The sequence below is a fragment of the Mangifera indica genome, chromosome 19, assembly GCF_011075055.1.
Source record: "Mangifera indica cultivar Alphonso chromosome 19, CATAS_Mindica_2.1, whole genome shotgun sequence".
NCBI lineage: Eukaryota > Viridiplantae > Streptophyta > Magnoliopsida > Sapindales > Anacardiaceae > Mangifera > Mangifera indica.
Genome location: NC_058155.1, coordinates 12836838 through 12858874, shown reverse-complemented (window position 1 = coordinate 12858874; position 22037 = coordinate 12836838). Strand labels below are relative to the sequence as shown.

At 35.5% G+C, this 22037-nt stretch overlaps 5 protein-coding genes across 8 annotated transcripts; 3 read left to right on the top strand and 2 right to left on the bottom strand.

The window, feature by feature from the left end:
* Nucleotides 1-740: 740 nt before the first annotated feature.
* LOC123202614 (receptor-like cytosolic serine/threonine-protein kinase RBK1) lies at nucleotides 741-5004 on the top strand. 2 transcript variants are annotated; one of them, XM_044618574.1, is made up of 8 exons: nucleotides 741-1055; nucleotides 1137-1255; nucleotides 1331-2055; nucleotides 2359-2607; nucleotides 2696-2856; nucleotides 3337-3564; nucleotides 3673-3822; nucleotides 4621-5004. In XM_044618574.1, the coding sequence occupies exons 1-8, from the start codon at nucleotides 840-842 to the stop codon at nucleotides 4858-4860; spliced, it is 2088 nt and encodes a 695-aa protein (XP_044474509.1). In that variant the 5' UTR covers nucleotides 741-839; the 3' UTR covers nucleotides 4861-5004. The 2 variants fall into 2 exon arrangements, with proteins under 2 accessions (XP_044474509.1, XP_044474510.1); XM_044618575.1 differs by having other exon boundaries at nucleotides 743-1055; nucleotides 1150-1255.
* A 218-nt stretch (nucleotides 5005-5222) lies between these two features.
* On the bottom strand, nucleotides 5223-6936 carry LOC123202616. The gene is made up of 3 exons (XM_044618576.1): nucleotides 6728-6936; nucleotides 5956-6268; nucleotides 5223-5875 (listed from the first exon to the last, which is right to left on the bottom strand). The coding sequence occupies exons 1-3, from the start codon at nucleotides 6806-6808 to the stop codon at nucleotides 5376-5378; spliced, it is 894 nt and encodes a 297-aa protein (XP_044474511.1). The 5' UTR covers nucleotides 6809-6936; the 3' UTR covers nucleotides 5223-5375.
* A 462-nt stretch (nucleotides 6937-7398) lies between these two features.
* On the top strand, nucleotides 7399-9894 carry LOC123202613 (probable BOI-related E3 ubiquitin-protein ligase 2). 3 transcript variants are annotated; one of them, XM_044618572.1, is made up of 4 exons: nucleotides 7399-7704; nucleotides 7837-7945; nucleotides 8087-9172; nucleotides 9294-9894. In XM_044618572.1, the coding sequence occupies exons 3-4, from the start codon at nucleotides 8864-8866 to the stop codon at nucleotides 9792-9794; spliced, it is 810 nt and encodes a 269-aa protein (XP_044474507.1). In that variant the 5' UTR covers nucleotides 7399-7704; nucleotides 7837-7945; nucleotides 8087-8863; the 3' UTR covers nucleotides 9795-9894. The 3 variants fall into 3 exon arrangements, with proteins under 3 accessions (XP_044474507.1, XP_044474506.1, XP_044474508.1); XM_044618571.1 differs by having other exon boundaries at nucleotides 7837-7966; XM_044618573.1 differs by lacking the exons at nucleotides 7399-7704; nucleotides 7837-7945 and having other exon boundaries at nucleotides 7983-9172.
* A 1502-nt stretch (nucleotides 9895-11396) lies between these two features.
* LOC123202612 (protein FREE1-like) lies at nucleotides 11397-15465 on the top strand. The gene is made up of 10 exons (XM_044618570.1): nucleotides 11397-12535; nucleotides 12894-12980; nucleotides 13066-13197; nucleotides 13758-13889; nucleotides 14023-14088; nucleotides 14160-14270; nucleotides 14472-14561; nucleotides 14665-14698; nucleotides 14928-14998; nucleotides 15109-15465. Exons 1-10 carry the CDS (start codon nucleotides 11567-11569, stop codon nucleotides 15184-15186), a joined length of 1770 nt encoding a protein of 589 aa, XP_044474505.1. The 5' UTR covers nucleotides 11397-11566; the 3' UTR covers nucleotides 15187-15465.
* An 852-nt stretch (nucleotides 15466-16317) lies between these two features.
* On the bottom strand, nucleotides 16318-19381 carry LOC123203674 (GDSL esterase/lipase EXL3-like). Its single transcript, XM_044620120.1, is given in 9 exon segments — nucleotides 16318-16706; nucleotides 16708-16754; nucleotides 16838-16909; nucleotides 16912-16979; nucleotides 16981-17069; nucleotides 17071-17085; nucleotides 17431-17659; nucleotides 17775-17877; nucleotides 19058-19381. Coding segments are annotated over 9 exon segments (1020 nt in total). The 5' UTR covers nucleotides 19305-19381; the 3' UTR covers nucleotides 16318-16556.
* Between the last annotated feature and the right edge of the window lie 2656 nt (nucleotides 19382-22037).

Genomic DNA, 22037 nt, shown 5'->3' with positions numbered 1-22037 from the left:
TTGAAAAATATAATTCTTGATTAGTCATCGCTAAAATTCTAATCTAATGTTCATAAGTAAAGAAAGAGTGATATATTTTCATCATTAAGCTCAATTCAAATTTGATATTTAATAATTAAATAAATAAATACTAATTTGATAATCTATTAGCTCAAATTAACTTTTTTATCATATCAATGTTTGATCCAAATTTGAAAACATTGATCTCTATTACGTGATAAAGTCAACTTGTTTATTTGACCAATAAAGCTTAGGAGTTCAAAGGTGTAAACTACCCAATTGAATATTAGACATCAAATTAAAAATGGTAAAGCATTAGTTGCCACCCAAGGTTTACTCTTTTTAATTTCATTTCTAAGATGCAATAGGCAGTTTACATCTTTTACTAACTCTCAAGCCGATAATATAGTAATTAAAAAAAAAATTAAATAGTTATATATAATATAGTTTTCTTACTTGTTTTGCCAAACTCAGATGTTTACGACTTTTAAGTCTAGTCACATTAGGTGTACAAAATACCGTCGGCCCGACTACTGGCGGGCTAGATTGAAGCAACCATAAACAAACAAAAATAAGAAAGAATCGTGTCCTCTATTCTTACTTGACCTCTCATATTCAACTCATTTTAGCCGGGTTAGTTGAATCTTTTCATATTTGACTTCAAACAATCAACGCAAGATTTTTCTTTTGTATTATTTTATATTTTGAGAACTTGTCTCTTCCGCTTGGAGTTTGTTCTGCCTGGCGAAGCAACCGTTGAACACATGGATGGAGAAGTAATTGTCAGCTTACACCATTCTTTTTCAATCAATTTATTTGAAGCCTGGTAAGGGAAGATAATGATTAAGAAAGGAATATCACTAAACAAATGCAACAAGAAGAAGCAAGTGCTTTATAAAATTCTGAAAGGGAGTCATGCAACAGAATTTCCCAGCTCGGAACTAGTAGAAGTTTCAAACTTTCTTTCAAATACGTTTTCAGATTCTACTTTGGTAGAGAATTTGGCTATAAAAGATCATTCAGATTTTTCAAGGGACATTTCGATAGCGAAAAAGGTTTGTTTCTGACTTTCTGTTGAAATTGTCATTCTATTTTCTACTGTAAATGCATGCGAAATTCTGACATTTCAACTTCAGCTTACTCTTAAAGCATCAATCTCACGAGGGCATTCAGTTAATAAAGTTTTAAAGAGCTTCCCAAAACATTGTGCATCCATGGCAGTTATTGTGGGAACAAACCAGGAAGACTCTCACGGGTAAGTTAGATATGAGAACTCAACTTTTCAAGTAACGTCCAGATTCCTCTCTAATTGGTTGCAGAAAAATTTCAGGAGTTCAATCGGCAGATGTTGCGCCAGTAAAATACCAGCAACTATGGCCGTTTTTGTTGTCTACAAGGACAGAATTGTTTCAACAAAAAGATCAGTTTTGCAACTAAAATCTATGAAATTTTCAGGTTTCAGGTTAAATCCAAGACCTGAGTTTTATCAGGACGAGGAAAGTACTAGTTTAAGAGATGCAGAGGAACAGGAGTTTGAAAATATAGAACCCAATAAAATTCTGACCTCTGAAAATGAATCAAGATGCTGTAGTGAGGAGTTGAATGATCAAAATTTCAGTCTTGACCATGAGAAATCTTCTTTGGGTTCAACTTATCTTGCACAAAAAGAGCAGCCAGATTTATTCCTGGGATGGCCTCTTCTGGGACGGACCTGGCCTCTAAATCATAAAGTTATTAAGAATGTTGGAGATCATTCAACTGATGGCAGCATTAACTCAAGAGATGAGACTTCTTCAAGTTCAGTTTCTTCACATGTAACAGATTTTTCACATTCAAAACCAGGCTGGCCTCTTCTTCGAATATCAGCTCCTGTGACATTACATTCTTCAAAACAGTCTGAAGATGGAAGCAACAATTCTTTGCAAATGGAGATTATTTGTTCAAAGACGATGAAGCTGCCCAAAGAGTCAGAGCTTTTCTCTGAATTAGTCTCATCTAATTACAAGAAGGTCAGCTACGCAGAGCTTGAAAAAGCAACTCGCCAGTTCTCCTCAGGTTCTACAATCCTTCTCTTTTAAGTGATTAATTTTACTTCAGGGGTAGTCCCACAAAGGTTGATAAAGGGGTTAGTGTACCTTGAGCTAGTTTTTGGAGTGGAAAAGACCCAATAGCATCAAACAATGGTATCAGACCTAAGAGTTTATAAAAATGACTGGTTGATGTGAAACTCCAACCAGTTGCTTGTTGTGAGTGTCGAAACCCTGATGGGGTAGAAGCCTAAATAACAGCTAACAACAAGCTATTTAATCACTTTGACCAAGTGTTCTTTAGATGATACTGATTTTTTTTTTTTTATAGATAACTTGATTGGAGAGGGAGGGTGTAGCAATGTGTACAAAGGATGTCTCTCAAGTGGCAAGCCTGTGGCAGTGAAAGTTCTGAAATCTTACAAGGAAGCGTGGAACGACTTCATCTTGGAAGTAGACATTATCTCTTCATTAAACCACCAAAATATAACCCCACTTATCGGTGTATGCACAGAGGACAACAGTCTTATCTTGGTCTATGACTTCTTGCCCAAAGGGAGTCTGGAAGAAAGCCTTCATGGTAATCTTTTACTGCTTTGCTTTGCAGGGTTTGCTTCTTCTATATACAAGTTTGCAGCAATCCTGACGAATAATGATATATAACTCAGGCAACAATCAGAACTTTGTGCTGCCATGGGAGGTGAGGTTCAAAGTGGCTGTTGCAATTGCTGAGGCTCTAAATTACCTGCACAAGCAATGTTCGCGTCCCGTTATTCACAGGGATGTTAAATCTTCTAACATCCTTCTCTCCAACGATTTTAACCCACAGGTACCGTGTTAACAAAACAACTTAATTGGGCAATTGACTATACAACGGGTCTGGCAAGGACTTGGTGTGCAAGTCCAAATTTGGGGTCGGTTCGAGCTCTTTGACTTTAGGCCATAAATGTAATCTCACGAAAAAATTAAGACGATTGGAATCCAACACCAAACTGTTTTAAATATTATTATAATATTTATTTAAGAGGTATACTGATTTAATTGTCAGTTAATCTAAACTGATTTTTTTATTAGATCAATTCCATTTGAATAGAAAACATTGCTACCGCCTTATATCTTTTCAGCTGAAGTTTTTGCTCTATTTTTATACTATTCCTAGAAAACCAAATGTTCTAATATGAATCATGAGCAAGAAGAATATTATCTCATAATTTTTTCGGTAGATGTCATCATAATGTTGAATGACCAAAAGTTTCTCTTTTTCCTGAAGATTCATAGTGCTGATGCTCTACCAAATTATATATTACAGTTATCTGATTTCGGGCTCGCTATATGGGGACCAACAGATTCAAATTCCCTGATACAAGACGATGTGGTGGGGACATTTGGATATATTGCTCCAGAATATTTCATGCATGGAAGGATCAGTGACAAAGTTGATGTGTATTCCTTTGGTGTTGTTCTTCTTGAACTGTTATCTGGAAGAAGGCCAATTGGTCCCAGGAATCTTAAAGGACAGGAGAGTCTGGTTAAGTGGGTAAGAAAATTTTCTTTTATCATTATTCAAAGTTCTCTCTTCACTGACTAAGACTCTCTAAGTCGAAGGCCCCTCTTTGATGCAAAACCAGAGTTTGTTTGAATGCAGGCAAAACCAATATTAGAGAAGGGGGATGTAGAAGCATTGTTGGATCCAAATCTAGCTGATCACTTTGACAGTGCTGAAATGCAAAGATTGGCTCTTGTAGCGAACCTCTGCATTAATCAATCTGCTCAACTTCGTCCCACAGCGACTCAGGTACTAGACTACTAGTATGTGATGTTGCATTTGTTGCTTATCATTCCTCAAAGATGAAATCTACAGTAGGGTTGAACCGGTCCAGGAGCCAACATTATAAAACGAGCAGAAAATTCAATGCCAAACTGTTAATAGATTATATTTGACTGATTAACCTCATTTTTTGGTTTTTTAACCATTCAAAATTTATTTTTAAAATTCAATCAAATTTTACCTGAAATTTTATTTTCAGTTGTTATTTTGGATTAGTTCAAAACAGCATAAAAACTTGCATTCCAATTTACCTGGAACGGGTTTCAATCCAAGTTTGCTTAAATCTTGGTAGGAAGAGCAATGGGCAATGGAAAGATGTTTTTTCTCCTGGAACAACTATGAAGTTCCAGGTGTTTCATCTTTTATTGTTGATTTTTTTCCCCCAGACTTACAGATATCTGAAGGACTGGAAGAACAAAATCAACTCATATTAAATGACTAGTGAAACCAGTGTTCCTCCTTTATGAACAATTGGTTGGTTAATCGAATTCTATATTTTAGAATGAAAAACCAAAATCGAACCAAAAATTTAAAAATTTAAAAATGCAAACCGAAACTGAAACCAATAACCAGATTTTTTCAGTACAGTTTTCTCTGTTTCAATTCATTTGTCGGGTTTCCAGTTTTTTTAGCAGCCTTAATCTTAAGGGCTAGGATCTTGAATGATCCTATGCCACTCATGAAAATATGTCACTGATTCAGTTATCTTATGTTGGCATTCAACTTATGGCTAACAAGAGATATTCAATTGTGGTGTAACTCCAGATCCTGGAACTATTAAGAGGGGAGAAGGATGCAAAGGAGTTGGTCTACTCACAGTCTGATGAAACACACGAGGATGATGAGCTTCTTCTGGAATTTGGTGGGAAGCCCCATCTGGATTTCTCATATTTAGTCATGAATGATGCCACATCAATAAGGAGTGCCGATGCTACATTACTGGCTAGTAGAAGACAAAATCCACGGCTCAAATTGAAGGATTACTTTAAAGAACCGCTAGAATAAGCCAATAGCCATGTAAAGCCTGTTTTAAAACCCTACCAGATCCGTGAAACCGGTTGGACTAAGACCTGGGATTCAAACTTGAGCCATACCAACATTCTACAATTTTGTTTGTTATTTCAAATTTTATTTAATTTGTTCTAATCATACAGTCTTGTATTATATTCCATTCAAAACAGGTTAGACCCGGACAAACCCTTAACCAGGCGAAGCTCAATCTGGGTGTGGAAAAAATTGTGTGATATTGTAAGGAGTTTTTATTAAGACACTGAAAGAGACAGGCAGATTGACCTGTCCAAGGTCGTTATGGCACCTACCAGGACCAGTGTACCCATCCATATTGTAAGACTAGAATGGCAGTTCAGTGCAGGAAAATTTCTTGTAATATATACGTATGAAACAAACCATGTATATTAGGCTCGTCAAATTTTTGACAGAAAAATCGACCGTAAAGTTTAGCCCAAAAATTCAATGTCAATCACTGGGCCACGTGTCTCAGTTAATTGTCTGTTCTACTTCTAAACGTTAAAATGGAATTGTAAAAGGTAATGCATATATGTCGGCCCCTGCAAGTATCGGGCTGACGGCCACAGATTTTGACAACATAAAACATCATCACTAGCCTTCAATCTTTTAGTGCTGTTTCCTCGATGCTTTGCCTCAAAAAGCCATTCTAGATCCTCACTATCATCCGGCTGAAGAGGTATAGGAACCCAGTCCCCAATTAACGCTGTATAATAGTTTGATTCTTTGGCTTTGCTATCATTTTCATGCTTTGTGGCACTGACTTTGGTCTGGATATCACAGTGAGCAATGTTATCCTTTCTCATTGAGTCTGATATAGCACTGAATTCCCCATTGGTATTGTTTATTCTGAGACATTGTCCACCAACAATTTCTTTGTGCTTATCATTCAACTCGGGTCCTCTACCAGAAGTAGAACATGATTGTTCATCACCCTGTGACACATCAGTTTCTCTTTGCTTTCGAGACGGCAGCTTAATCCGTAAAATATTCCCTATCAAAAGGAGGATGATAATATTTCAATTAAAATGATATATACGAATTCCGACATAACAAATGAATGAAAAAACTCACTGTTAATTGTAATGCCACTAGATGGTGGGGTGTCCCTCTTCCTCTTGTTGCTGCCATGAGTGCCATCAGACAAGTAGCAAAGGTTCTGCCTGCAGACAGGGTCATCATGCTCATCGGTAAGACCAGACTTCTCCAAACGTTCAGTTTCTTCATCGCATCCTCCACCCCAAGAAAACTTCTCCTTACTTAGATTTTCTGATTCTCTGTTAAGTTTCCCCTTCTCAGAATCTTTTCTCTCTTTCCTTTTCTCTTTCTTCTCCCTCTTCTTTTCTTTCCTCAAGTCTGTTTTGGGTTTCTCTTTTCGGCTTTGAAGCTTTGATTCACCACAATAACACTTTAGAACAAAGGGCCAGGTTTATAAACAAAATTTTATTCCAGACTCACTGAACTTCAATCCAAATTACAGTAAGGAATCTTCCAAAAACGTTCATTTTTTAGACTAGAAACATCAACCAATTCAATACAAGTTGATTTTAAGAGTGAAAAAAGATTTAAATTTGACCAAAACCTGACAAATAAACACTGCGTTCATAGATCAATCACCCCCATCTTCTACAGTCCATCAGATGAAATCACAGAATAATACATATTGATTCGGATTATCTTTATTAGCACAAGAACAAGTATCCATTCATAACCGGGACATGTTGAGCATCATGCAAGTCAATTAATTACAATCACAGTAATCCAACAAAAAAATTGAATAAGTAATTCTATTATTACAAGATATATTGTTGAGCAATAAAGGCGAAACCGAAACTGCTCAACCAACCTTAATCGTTTGTATCAAGGCCTCTCCACCAGCCCCGTTCCTCACAGACCCCGAAGCCCGGTAAGGAAAGCACCTTGACATCCTCACTAAAGTAAATTGAGGTAGGTATAGAGTTTTAGAATTCGGATTAGGGTTTCGTTTTGTCACGAAACTGAAACCCTAGATTTGGATTTGAGGCGCCGAGAAAATAAAACAGCCGACAAGCAAAAAGAGAGGGTAGGGGTATTTATAGACGGGAAATTGAAATCTAAACCTAATTTTATTTGGATAGGATACAGGCCCAGCATCAAGCCCAATCGGTTTTTTAGAAGTAAAACATTTAAGAATTTGGGCTCTTAATTGATTGTCGTGCCTTTTTGTGTTAGGGATTAGAAAATACTTATCATGATCATGAGTAAAATTAGAAACATATTGCAAATATCTGACATGAATACGACCTGTTTAACCCATCTTAAAAATTGGTGGGTTGTCTTATAACGTAACTCTTTTTGGCTTATTTTAACAAGAAGCAATAAGTTTTATATATCTTTTCATTTATACATAATCTAATATGATATGTTTTAACAAGAAACCATATAACTTATTTTGCAGATAGAATAGATTAACCTTTTTAATCTTTTACTTGTATATTATAGCTTTCTTGCTCTTTGCCTGAGAGAGGATAAATTTTACCATATGTATTTATGCAGCTGAAACAGAGTTTTTGTCCCTATTAGCTTTGACCTTGGTGAAGTCTTTTTATTTTTTCTAGCCCTGAGTAGCAAACTTCGGTCAAATCGATAGCGAGTGAGTGGGGAGAGTATATAGGCGTCGGCCGCAGTGGGGCAAATTTTCTATTATTCTTCCCGAGATGGACAGTGATGTAGCTGTGTTTGAGTGCCGGAGTGGAAAAGACTTTGGGAATCAAAGATTTGAACCTGAAAGCATTAAATTGACTATGTTTTGAAACGATGGAGAAAGAAAAGCACAAAATTCAAGTAAACCCGGAAGTCAGAATATGATGCCACTTCTTTTTTCCATTTATATTATACTATACTAAGCCTTAATTTAAATACATGGATATGATTATTTTGTATTTTCTGTTGATTTCTTTTCTGGTTGCACTACAGAAATGGCGTTACTGCGATGGCAGCAACAATGGCCACACTGCTTTCTGGTTAATTGACTTCTGAAGCAATGGTTTTACAGCTCTGCAAGCATTATCTCTTCTTGGAATTAGTAAGCGATACCCAACGCCCAGTGTGTAACACTCTACTCAACAGTTTAAAAGCTGCTTCTTTCTCAGTTATTAATAATTAATCATCCTCCATTGATCAATAATCCTATTAAGATCTTTTTTGTTCTTTACACGTTATGTAGGCATGGAGGTCTCAAACCCATTAAGCATTCGTAGGAGACAAGGGAGGGAGCTTGATAGGCAAAGGTGAGTCCGACGCTCATTGTTTCCCAGGATAATTCAGTAACAAACAAGTGGTATGTCAAACATAAAAAGATATATATTCAAATTGACCCAATTTATTAGTCTCATTTGGGAGTAAGTTAGCTTTGTTAGATCTGAGAGTCAGCTCAGCTCAGCTCGTATCTGGGAGGGTATTCGAAATCGGTGCATGGTTGAAAACAGATATAGCTCGGTAGGCGTTATGATGAAAATTCTCTAAGCTGATTGACGATCACCCTGTCAGATCCGATAGTTCTGTGACTTGCTGTCATCAAACTCTGCGTGTGTACATCGTCGTTTACTGCCTCCCTTAAATGCTATTTTGTTGGGTTTGATGCTTCTTGTTGGGATTTGACAAAAGAAGTGAGAGATTACGTACTCCTTACTGCCCTTCTCTCACTCTTTCTGTCTTTACAAATATACAAATATAACTACCCCGGAGCTCCTCAGTTAAAGCAGAAACCAGAACAAGGGGGAAAGTTTCCAACTTTCACCAATTAAGCGAATAAAGAGAGAGACAAAGAGAGACAGAGAGAGAGTGGGTCATGCATCTTCTCTGATATAACAATAACATGAATCCCCTCTAGCTTTGAGCCTACCCATCTCATATCCGTTATGTGAATCCCAGGGTGGCTTCGTTTTGGCGTTAATTTGTTAATGCTTTGTTCTCTTCTCAGTCTCTGGCACAAGTTATTATTATGGCTGTTCAAGCACAGTTGTATCCTGAGAATTTGGGTTTGCCCATGTGTGGCTTACAGGACTGCATGCCATATCCTCTTCCTGCTTCTGATACTGATATTTCTTTCACTCTTCATCACCATGAACGTCAACATCCTCGTTTTGCTCATCTGCAACAAACTTCTCAGAACTTGGCTCTTGATTGCAATAGGGGAGCTTCTTCTTCATCCAGTTGTTGTAGGAGTATTTTCTCCATGACTCTTTCTCAATCTTTAGGTGCTCAGCTTGAGTTGCAAAGGCAAGAGATTGACTGCATTCTCCAAATGCAGGTAGGCTTCTATCATATTACAAATGTTGTATTTGTTTTAGATAGGTATTCTTTTTATTGAAGTAATTTATGAAGTTCTTTTTTTTTTTTTTTTGGGGGGGGGGTGGTGTGGGTGAAATCAGAATGACAGATTGAGATCTGCTTTGCAAGAACAAAGAAAGCAGCAACTGGTAATCGTGCTAGAGAACATGGAATCAAAGGCCATGAATTTGATGAGGCTAAAAGAGGAAGACTTGGCACAAGCAAGGAAGAAAAGAATGGAGCTAGAAGTTTATCTGCGAAAAGCGGAGATGGAAAGCGAGTCATGGCAAAGAGTGGCTAAAGAAAATGAAGCAATGGTGATGGATCTAAGCAACACACTTGAACAGGTGCGACAGAGAAAGGTGTTGGTCAGCAACAACAGAGCATATGGTGCAGAGTCCTGTTCTGGTTCATGGTATGAAGAAGAAGTGAAAGAAGAGAACAGAAAGATTGCTTGTAAAAGATGCAATTTTAGGAACTCGTGCATTATTTTTCTGCCTTGCAGACACCTCTGTTCGTGCAGGCTTTGTGAAGCCTCTCTTGATTTTTGTCCTGTATGTAACTCTGCAAAGGAGACAAGCATGGAGGTGTTTTGGTTTTAACAAAAAGTAAAACAGCTACCTTACAAATTTTCTTTGCTTTTTAAGGGTTTATTTTGCTCTGCATTACCCGTAATATGAATTGAAATGATGATTAGTATCAGACTATCAGAACTATACTGAGAATCTTCTCCCTTTCCTTCCTAGGTAATCTGTGTTTTCCTCATTTAGATATATGTAAATAACATTATTCTCATATGGCAAGTGATTGATTGGATTCAACTCTTCTGTTTCATCATAGAGATATTGCCAGCTTGCCAAGTCTGTGAGCCATAAGAGGGTATTCTGTGAACTGACAAATAAACAGTAACAGCAAGGGCAAACAAAGTATTTGAATTTTTGATAATTAGTGGGTGAAAAGTCAGGCATTGGAGCTTGAGAGATGTATCAAGATACTGTCACCGCCATCATCTGTTTTTCTTCACTTCATTCAATGAATTGAATAAACTCTCATCAATCTTTTGGGGTGGCGCGACCCTTTCTTAACTCTTCTTAATTTCTCTATTTGATGACTGCAGTCAGCATGTGAAATTTAAAACCAAATCCTTCCTGCAAATAATTGCCTTCACTAGGCATCCCAACAATAAAGAGGGTATATCGCCCCATCCACTTAAGCCTTGAAAAGGGAATAGAAAGTGTAAGAGCATAAGTTGAAGTTCTACCCCCTTATTATCAAGATCAAATTTTTGATATACATGGTGCAGTCTTGCTCAATTCAAGATTGAATTTGGTTCATTTGTCCGATATCAAATTGCACAAGAGACAAGTTTCGATACAATAAAATTGATGAGAGATTGATTTCAATCTTAACTCTAATTGAAATTTATTTAACTTAAATTGGAACAAACACCAATATTAGCCCGATCTGGCTAAGATGGCATCAATCCCTACTTGTGAATTGTAAACCAATGTTGAGAATTTTGGAAAAAAGTTTAGTAGCAAGCAGATATTTAGGTCCATCTTCCACACTTGTTAGTTGGTCCTCTTCTTAATTTGGGCTAACCCATTTTGTCTTTCAGCACAAATCATCCAATTCATAATTATAACAAACCCCATGGAAAGGGGTGGACGTGGGCCCAATAGAGTTTAGATGGCTATTCATTCAAATTAAGTTGAGTTTGAATTAAACAAATTTTAGCTTTAGCTACAAAATCTTCAGCCCTCACACTAAAAAGCTCAGCTTTATCAGCAATTCTTTTTTTTTTTGGGGATTCTTTTGGATTTCAATCATTTTTCTTCTTCTTTTTTTTAAACAATTTCTCTTTTTCTTCTTTTCAATGATACTGTTTATCAATCCAACAAATCAAACACCATCTGAATTAATTATTATAAATTCAAATCAAATTTTAATTAATCTTTATTCCCATTCAACTCTGATTTGAATCTATCTAAAGTGACAAAGGGTTGTACCAACCTTTGAAAAAAAAAGCACGACATAAGTGGATGGGCACGACCCACATTTAAGGCGGTTTATATCGAGCCCGCTGGAAAGGTAACAGGCCGACTCAACATGACCCAATATTTTTAGCTCCAAGTCCAGCCCTACTCGTGTGTCCTGATAAAGCCCAATCACGGTCCGTTTACATGCCAAGTTGTGTAACAGACAAGAAAGATATTACACAGGAAGTCTCTCAAAATCTTCCACCAATCTCTTCTTTCCTCCTGGAATTCTCCTTGGCTCATCTTGGAAGCAAGAAGAAACCAAGCCTTCCTTCTCTCTTCATCTTCGTCATCATCATCATCTTCTTGCAGGGAAAAAGGCTTAATTTTCCGATATGCAACAAGGAGATTACAGTTCCTACTATCACCAATATCCTCACCTTCAATACCCTAACCCTAATCCCAATCCGACGGCCGATCTTCATCCAAGCTCTTACGCCTCAGCACCTCCGTTTACAACAAGTTACTCTCCCTCCGATTATTCGTCTTATACCCAAAATTACCCTCCTTACTCTCAAAATCATGATCCTCCTGCACCTCCCACGGCTCCTATGACAACTCCAACTCCAACTCCAAACCCTAATTCACTTTCTTCATTCAATCCCATCCCTCCACAACAACCACTACAATTCTCTCCTTACGATTCACATGTTCCGTACCAACCGACACCGACACCGACCACGCAACAACAGCAACCACAACCACCGGCTGCTTATTTCCCGCCGTTTGATCAGCATCAGACGCCTTCCAGTTACGCTCCCCAAAATAATAATCTCAATTCGTCTTACTCCTCGATGTACTCCGCCCCCTTCAGCAACGTAGGTTCATCCGTGCCGCCAATGTATGAGAACCCGTACGAGAATTCTAATTCGATGAAATTTGATTCTGGTGGTGGTTACGTCGACGATAAATACGGGGGTTACAACCGAAGCCGTTCTGATTTGGGCTCGGATCTTTATGGAAAGCGACCAGAAAGCAATAATTTTTCGCGGTATGATATTGGGCGAGATGATTTGTATGGGGATGGTGTGTTTGCGTATAATGGGGGCAAGGTGGAACCATACGGGGCTCGTGGCACGATCCCAAAGTCATCAACATCTACTTTGTTTGATGATTACGGGCGGTCCATTAGTCTGCCGACTGGGAAGGATTCACACTCATCAGTCAGCTCAGGTTCGAGTAAGATCGTGAGAGCAGTACCCAAAGTGGAAACGCAGCAGGATGTGAAGAGTGGAGTTCAGAAGTTTAGAGTAAAACTTTTACCTGAAAGTGGCGGCCAGAGTACCATGGATGTGCTCTGCCAGGTATCAAAGTTTCTTTTATTGATGTGTCTTGACTCGGGAAGATTGATTAGTTTAATGTGCTGGTTCTATTTATACTGTTTGTGAAGTTAGTTCTATTAGAATTATGTATTCCGCAATGTTTGGGTTTCATTATGTCTAACATAGCTTTGATTGAATATTGATTGATGATTTGTACTATTTAGTATAATGCTTTGATTAGAGTTTGTTGGGCCGTATTTTGAATAATTTTATTTGCCTTTTGGAATTCAGTAGAAAAATAGTGATGCAAAATTCATTGAATTATCTGGGATGTCTAAAAGATGCAATTGTTGATTTGTTTCATTTATAGTTTCATCATGATTTTGGATTTCTCATGCAGATTGGCTTGGATGGAATTCGTATGCTTGATCCCAGTACTAGCCGGACATTGAGAATATACCCTCTTGAGAATATTACAAGATGTGAAGTGAGTTGATGCACCCCTTAAATTTTTTTTTCATTCAGTGGCATCTCCTGGCTTAATATTAGATGGATATTCTTTTCACATGTAGCTGGCTGATTCTTCTACCTTAGCATTTTGGTCAAAGAGCTCTGTTGACATTGAACCAAGACGGATCAGATTGCAATCAAACAGTTATACTACAAATACTCTTCTGGACACGGTGACAGCTGCAACTGTACAGGTTGGGTGTTGTAATTCCGATAAAATTTTCTTCTATAAAGTTATATTATTATTACATGTTTTTTTTTTTTAGATAGTTTAAACAAGTGACTTACATTTTACATGACTATTTAAAGATTTGGAAAATGGATTACTTATTTGTTGTTACTGCTGTTATATTTATTGTCATTATATGCCGACTTCTATGTTGAACTGATGTAGTGTAAAATACCCTGTGACACAGGAATCTTGTAACTACATGAGCTGAACCGAGTAAAATGTCTCATTAGAAATGCTAGAAATATTTAAAGCTTTCAAAGTTTTGCTTAATGAGTATATATGATGGGAATGACACATGTATTTATAATTTATCAGAAAGAATGTTTGTATTGTACAATAAGAAACGTGATACAAAATTTAGGCAAGATTCTTACATTGGAGATTTTATGGCTTTAATGTTTCGCTTGTCCTCAAGTGTGTATGAATTGTTTCCTTTATATTTTAATTATCTTGTGGCATTGATTTTTGAAAAATAAAACAACTTTATTGTGTTTGAAAGTGGTGTTGTTTATCGGGTTGCAGCTGAAGGAGATGGGTGGAAGAAGCAGGCCTTCTGACACCTTGAAGACGGCTGAACAGCCTGTGGAGAAAAAGAAAGGGTTAGCAGATTGGATGAACATAATAAAACCTGGGAATGAAGAGAAAGAACATTGGGTAAGATTAAAGATTTTAGAGAAATTTTTTGGGATGTATTTCATCTGCATAATTCATTATACAAACCTATTCCATTTTATTTGTATTCTTGAAGTTTTGAGTTTTTCTTATTTCATGTTTTGTTTTTATCTAGGTCCCTGATGAAGCAGTTTCTAAGTGTACAGCGTGTGGCACAGATTTTGGGGCTTTTGTGCGAAAGGTACATATTTTTCAATGGGTTATGATTTTTTAATGATTTTGCAAGAATCCTTATGGTCCTTCCTTCTTCAGCATCATTGCAGGAACTGTGGTGATATTTTCTGTGACAAGTGCACATATGGTAGAATTGCTCTTACTGCTGATGAGAATGCTCAGCCAGTTCGAGTGTGTGACAGATGCATGGTATTTGTTTCAAATTTTGTTTTTTTAATCTTTTTCACCTCTGATTGGTTATTATCCTGTTTCAGTTAACTATTGATCACAGTTGTAGGCTGGTAGTAAAGATTATATTTAATGACACTGATTAATCCAATATGCTTATTCTTACATTACTTGTCTCACTTGAATCTGTAGGTTTATTACTTTCATTGTTGTTCCTTACAGGCTGAAGTGACTCAAAGGCTAAGTAATGCTAAAGAAGCAGCTAACAAACCTTCATTGCAGAGTCATGAGGATCTTGCCAGGAAACTTCAGGTAATCACTGGCTTGAATTCAACCTTAGCTATTATTTGGGAGTTAATGTAGCTTCAAACTCTAGTTTGCTTTGAATTCATCATATGGCAATCATCTGTGACAGGAGGAAATGGAGAGAAATCGCAGGGCAACATCAGGTAATATATCTATTGTTTATTTTTTTAATCTTAAAGTTACTCAAGAGTTTTGGAAGTATGGTTTCGTACTGATGCGTAAATAGTCTTGTTGGACTCTGTCCGTGAAGTACTTTTTTTTTTCAGTTCCTTTATGTTTTATTGACTAGTTTCCTGATGGATTAGAATCAATTTTAGAACATTCATTGACCTGTTGTGTTTCCAGTGCTTATTGAACGGTTTGTTTTCACAGGTTCCAAGACAGATGGATCTGGGAGACGGATGAGGGAAGTTGCTTGTCCTATTTGCACTGTCCACTTGCAGGTTTGAAATCCTTGTCCATAATCTTTTAGGAAAAATCCTTAAAATCTTAAATATACATCCTCTAGATTTATACTTTGATCTGATATGGATGATTGTTAATATTGTTTCAGGTCCAGGTTCCCAGCACAGGTTCTGAGACAATTGAGTGTGGGGTTTGCCAGCATCCTTTCCTTGTGAGTGCTCATTGATTACAATGCCTCATTCCACTGATGGAGGGTCTCAAATGTCTGTCTGTGGATAATATCTCTGTTTTATTTTATTTACTTGTTCGGTTTAGGGTTAACAATAATTTGGATTAGCATGTATATCATCTTTTCTTGGTTTGTTCCAATGAACTCTATTGACCAGATGCCTTTCTGTGTCATCTTTTGTGTGCATATGGAGTTCATATAAGTTCCATTTAGTTGTCTGTTTATAAAACAAAGAGTTAATTTACAGAGGAATGTAACTATTGTTTTTATGGTCTCCATGTGGATTCACCATGCATGAAAAGTTTGGTTCATAAATGTGGTAATGGCATTTCAAAAATAACGTTGATTATATTCCTTGCATCAAATACATTATAATACACTCTACAATGGTCAGTTTTGATAGGTTTTTTCGGATGATGATGCATGTGAATGTATATTATCTATGCAATTGATTGAGCAGGGCACAATGGGTGTACGAGTCCATTGATTCCCACCTTTAGAAAAATTACTTCTTGACGACTCATATTCTTGAGTTTAACTATGTGAATCTGCGGTTATTAGTATCTTACTATATGTGTACGTATTGTATTATATAATACGGGTGAAAAACAATACATAATTTAGGGTGAATTGAAAGTTGGTATGATATGGTGGGTGTATTGTATGTCATGATATATATCAGTCCATGTCTATAATTTTGATAATTTTTTGCAAAATGATGTCATGAAAGAGTTTGTATCTGAGAATTTTAGGACTTTGAGGGCATTTGCAAATGATGATATGGTAATAAGAAATTATTATAGATTTTTTTTTTTCTCCAAAAGAAAGCTCATCTTACGAAATTAATATATGATTTGAAAAATTAGATTTTTACTACATGTTAAGATGTATAATTAGGGGTGGGTTTGAGTTAAATTGTTTTGGTGTTAACTAATTTGAGTAACAATTGAGCTGGGTAGCCCTAACTTGAGCTCAAATCAAAGCTAGTTTGACTTGAGTGAGTAGTCAAAAAGTTGGCAAAATTATTGGTTTTTCGGTAATTTTTTCTCAATTTTAGAGACTCTTCTCCATTAGCACCTTCTGGTGAATTCATCCTTAACTCGAGTGAGTTTGAGTTGGAGGTGGACTTTCTGAATTCAAATCAAGTATTACAATTATATGGATTCTGGTAGGCAACTATTTTTTTACCAGCACTCATTTTAGTGTGCTAGGCGTCTGGCAGATTTCTCAAGACGGGAAATGTATGATACAATTACAATACGGAGTCTGGATTAATTTAACCCGAACAATATTACATGAACTCAAATCAACATTGTATTCAAAAGCCATCTGCTGCTGGTTTTTACCTTTTATTAAATTTAATTGCCTCAATGGAAAGCTTCAACATATTTCTGGATAATTGACGTGGTGAGAATCTTGTATGTTCCTTCTGTGGGATGATAACTGTCCCAGAATACATAACTAGAAGGTTCTGTACAGACTGATGAAAGCTGGTTACATAATACAGCCAGCTCTACAATTCCCCGTCCCACAACATCCTTTTTCTGCAATCTCAAACCCTGAGCAGATCGAGGGGAAAAATATGATCAGATTCATATCAAACTTTCCAGCTGAGGAAAAAATGATTTTTTTACTGCATTATCATATTGTTGAGGGTTTTGAATTAGATCCAGAAGAGGACTATAAACATATATGTACACGACTCTGTTGTTGGGCATACGGTTTGGATGGAATCCGATTCTGCAGCAAGTTTTTCGTTGATTAAAAGTGCTGCTTGGTTGTGATTATCTGCAGTCTCTGTCACTTACCACTGCCAATGTTCTTTGTGCCGGCACACATCCGATTGGCGGTGCACTGAAAGCTGCAATTCTTCGCGCCCCTCAATGCATAAAGTTTCTTCATTTCAAACCATGTCAGTTAGTCAATAAAAATATGTGGTTGGTGACGACATTTTAATAAGCAGACTAGGCCTTGGTCAAGTTGTTTGACCATTGGGTTTGCCCTCAAATTCGAACTGATTCAAATTGCATCTATACTATTGGCAATTGAACTCTGAACTGATGCAGTCTGCTCAGTTTAACTACAAGTGAAGACAGTTTTTTAAAATATATTTAATTTGAAGTTGATCAAATCTAGACTGACCATTGGATTTCGGTCTAATCGACCAGTTTGTTTTGGTTTTCAAATCATTGGCTGATGAAAAGATTTCTATAAATAAGAGAAGCAAAACTTCCAACTTACTTGGACAAAATGGGCAGCTGAGTTAGCCATAAGATGTGTATAAGCTGGAACATCATACTGAGCTTGCCTAGCACGGAGAGTAAAGTAGGTGTTTGCGATGGCCACTATCAGAAATATACTGTTGGCCAATATGAATTTGGTCTTGTCTTCTTCCACTAGTCCTTTCAACTTCGTTACATATTCTTGGAAGTGTTGTAATTGTTGTGATAATGATATAGCTGGCTGTTGTCTTTCACATAACAACATTCGAGAGTTAGAATAAATAATACATCATTTTATTTATAATTATTAATATTTACCCTTCAAAAGATGACAAAGACATGATATGTGATGGAAGTATTTACCCTTCAAAAGGGTCATATCCACAGCCACCCGAAGCAAAGCAGACGCCTGTCGCGAGATCTGAAGGTGACAAATTTGGATCCTCTTTTATTCCCAATTCTTGTGCTGAATTCATACATCACAACAACTCAAACCATCAATTTCAATTTGTTTGTATTTGTTGATATCCAATCAATTATGTATAAATTATTATCGCACTCTCCTTACATAGATCAATAAAGTTATATATATATATATATATATATTATATTATTTATATTATATTATATTATATATGAGAATATAATTATAAATTTTAAAATAAATATAAAATGACACCAAATTACTTTATAACATATTATCTTTAATTCTCATCATAAATGCACCAAATATTGTTCTACAAATATACACAAAAAGTGATTGAAGGAAAAATTCAAACTTTTATATAATAGATTTTTTAGTGTGTTTCATATTTTGAAAATTTATATTGCTAATCCTATATCAAATACATCTTTTCAGTTTGTATACGTACCAAGTATATAAATAATAATGTTAATTTAAAATTATTTCACTAACTATTAATACACATATAATTAGCTCACATAGTTAACCAATTGAAGAACAATACTACTATGCATATTTTGATTAATCAAAGTCATAGCCCTTTGAATGAGCTTGATTTGAGATCGACAAGTTAATATTTAAATTCGGTTTGAAAATAATTTTAATTTTAGATTTAATCCAAATTATCTAAAACTTAAAAGACTTAGATTAACTTAAACTCAACTTATTCTATTCAATTTTGAGCAACTTAAATTGAATCTAATTAAGATTTTGAAATTTGAAAATTATAGTCAATTAGTTGAAGAACACTTTTTTTCATAGAAAGTTATAACTTCACATAAGTCAAATAATTGGAATTGGTAGCATATCGGGTCACAATAATAATAGTAATTGTGGACTGATTTGAGTTGACTTGTTTGAATCAATTGATATTGAGTTGGAGTTCTAACTTAATTTAAGTTTAACTCTGTTTGTTTATATAGTAATATTGTTCATCTCGTTGACCACAATATTTTTTATTCTATTGACAACACTCAAATGATATTATATATCAATTCAAACAAGCTTATACCTAAACTGGACATAATGGATTTGCACCAAATTTGGATAGAATTTACCCAGTCATGTAAAGTTTTGAAGGCACATTTATAAGCGAATCTAACAGTTGTTCATTAGAAATATTATAAACAGATAAAAAGGAGAGAAGAAGATGAGAAATGAAGAGTGAAATGATGGGGTATACCTAAGAAGTCAGCAGGAACTTTTCCATTGCAAAACCTTCCAGTTGGAATTCCTCCCTCAAAATCTCGGCCATAAGGAGGGAAATTGAACTTAATAAGTGTCTGAAGATTGTTGTTATTGCCTGTATCAACTATGGATTCTCCAAACGCAAAAACTGCTGGGACTGTTTCGTTTGGTGGTATCTTTATCAAAGCTTTCGTAGTCTCAGAAAGCAAAGTACAAACAATACATATCCTTAACAGTAACATTGAAGATGGAAGAAGAAGAGGCAGAAGAAGAAGAAGACCGCTTCATTGTGCCTTCAACTTGGTTGAAGAATGAAAGCAAAAAGTATGATACTGGTTTTCCTCGTTTTGTGTGTGTATGTATGTATATATATACCCAATTAATACATAAAACATATTGGCCTCAGTTACATTGACTGGGCAGACATTTGTAAATTAGGTATAAATAGATTTGTTTATATGTACAGGTATTGGAACCTTCCATGGGCTTGGGTGGCCACCTATGAGTCGCTACTTAAAAATTAACCGATCATTTTCTATATAATGTACCCATAATTTACCTCTATCAATCATTATGTTGTATTAATTAGGATTTATATTTCAATTATTTTTTTTCGTTTTGCCGAACCCGACAAAGGAAAGTTAATCCAACAACCCACTGCCAGGGCCTTCCAATCTAATACGACGATACAATTTTTTTTCCTATCATTTACAAAGCTGGGTACGTACGTATTAGCCTTTTTTTTTATGTGTGAGCTATCCTTACAAGTTTCATCCCAGGCCCAGCAGTTTCGAACTAATTCTAATGAAGAAAAGCAAGATATTGATAGCGTTTTTTCAGAGTTCAACTACTCTTATCCGTCTGGATTAGCAACAACATATTTCAAGAAAAACACATTTCTGATAACATCTTCAATTGGGTACACGTTAATTAGTTTCGACCAGATTCTTATGTATAAAATCTACTCATCCAGACCCCATTCCCACAATTTGATACATAATGCTTATAGAATTGAAATTGTTGGCCTGCGGAATTTTCATATGAATATGTGCTCTTGTAACCCTAAAATTAATAACAAACTTAGTTCAGCAATAGCTGTAAACATTATTAGTTGAACAAACCTACTCTCTATTGTTTGGACGATAACATTATCTATATGAATAACAAACAAACAATTTACAATCTCTTCTTCTTTCACTGTTATGTTTCAAATGGATGGCCTGTCTTATACCCAAAAAACATAGAAAAGAAAGAGGCGTGTCGTGGTCAAGAGTGAAGAGTAGTGCAAAAATGAGGCAGCTTTACTGCTGAATTGAAGTTGGTGGCCTATCTAATAAACGCAAAATTTTACTGTTTAATTTATAATAATCCAGAGAATTACCACTCATCAAGCACCGTATGGGGATCATTAAGGTATGTTCTCAGACTCACCTCAAAAAGATAACAACAGGGTTCATGTTGCTTCTGCAAGACAAATAGTTCGGTGAACAACTGGACACCAAATTCTGTGGGCACTCTTGGCGTTTAAAAAATATAATACATATATATTATCAAATCATATACAGCTGTTTGTGTACCTTCTTGAGATGTTCGAAGGTTGATAATGAATAGGATTGAATTCAAATTGAATCAAGTTCGAGTTCGAGCTCGAATTTGGCTTAGTTCATATATAGTTGGTTGGAATTCGAGCTCAGTTAAGGTCGACTCATTTCGGATTCGAATTCAGTTTGACTCATTTTTCGTTATCAAAACGATATTGTTTTAATATATATTGGTCGAAATGATGTCGTTTTATATAAAAATTTTAATTAAAAAGTCTGTCGAATAACTCGAGTTCTATTAAGAGCGACTCATTTCAAATTCGATCAAATTGTGCTTGAGTTTAAGCTTAAATTGACTTAATTCAAATCCAATCCTAATAATGAACGAATTGGAAACATTTAAATAAGTAGAGTTTAATGGATTTGAGATACGGTTGATGGAAGTTGGAGGATGGTGGAGCCACCTAGTAAATTAAGTAGGTGTCGGCATTAATAGCCGGAACAATTTCAATTACTAAAGCGGTACAAAATTGTCTGTACAACTAATAATCAACCTCATTGAATGCTAACAATAGCTAGAGATTAGGGTTTTAAATATCACCAATTACTTGCCAATTGTTCGCAACTCAATTTGTGTCAAGCCATGTTTGGTTTGGTTATTCTTGAGTTGAAGTTTAAGTTTAAATGATTCAAATATCATATTTGAGTTAAACTCAAACTCATTATTTTTTGATTTAGTGAGTTCACTAACTTGTGATTCGAATCAAGTATAACAATAAACTCTAAATATTTAAAATTTTATACTTACAACTCCAAAATCTTGCATTTATCTCCATTAACTTTTATATCATGTATGAAAGATTCCATATGGCCCCATCAACTTTTAAAATTTGCACAACAGCCTCATCAAACTTTTAACATATGGGGTAATTGATAAATAAATAAGTAATAGAATTCAACTTAATTTCTCAATCTGAGCTCTAGCTAGCAACTCTTATCTCAAGCTCAAGTCTTGTATAAACACAATAAAGCCATGCTCAAACCCAATAATACTCAGTTTGGTTCAGTTTGATTGCAACACTAATGTATATAAATATTAATGTGTTATTATGTTATTTGATTTTTAATTCAAAATTATTTAATTATATAATAAAATATTGATGTTTATATTTGTATATATACTCATTATTAATGTATGAAGTATCGTTGGTAAGTTAGAAGTGTTTGTGTTTGAAATATTAATAGTATAATAAAGTAATTGTAACCTATAATAATAATATACGTACCCATAACTAAGCAAATAATTCATATAATTAAATTATTATTTACAGGATTGGTTGCACCCTTAGGGAAGCACGACAATCTGACTTAGAACGTTATCTAATGAAATATGTTCTCTAATTCATCATCAATCGGGCAGCTTAAAATGTGTAC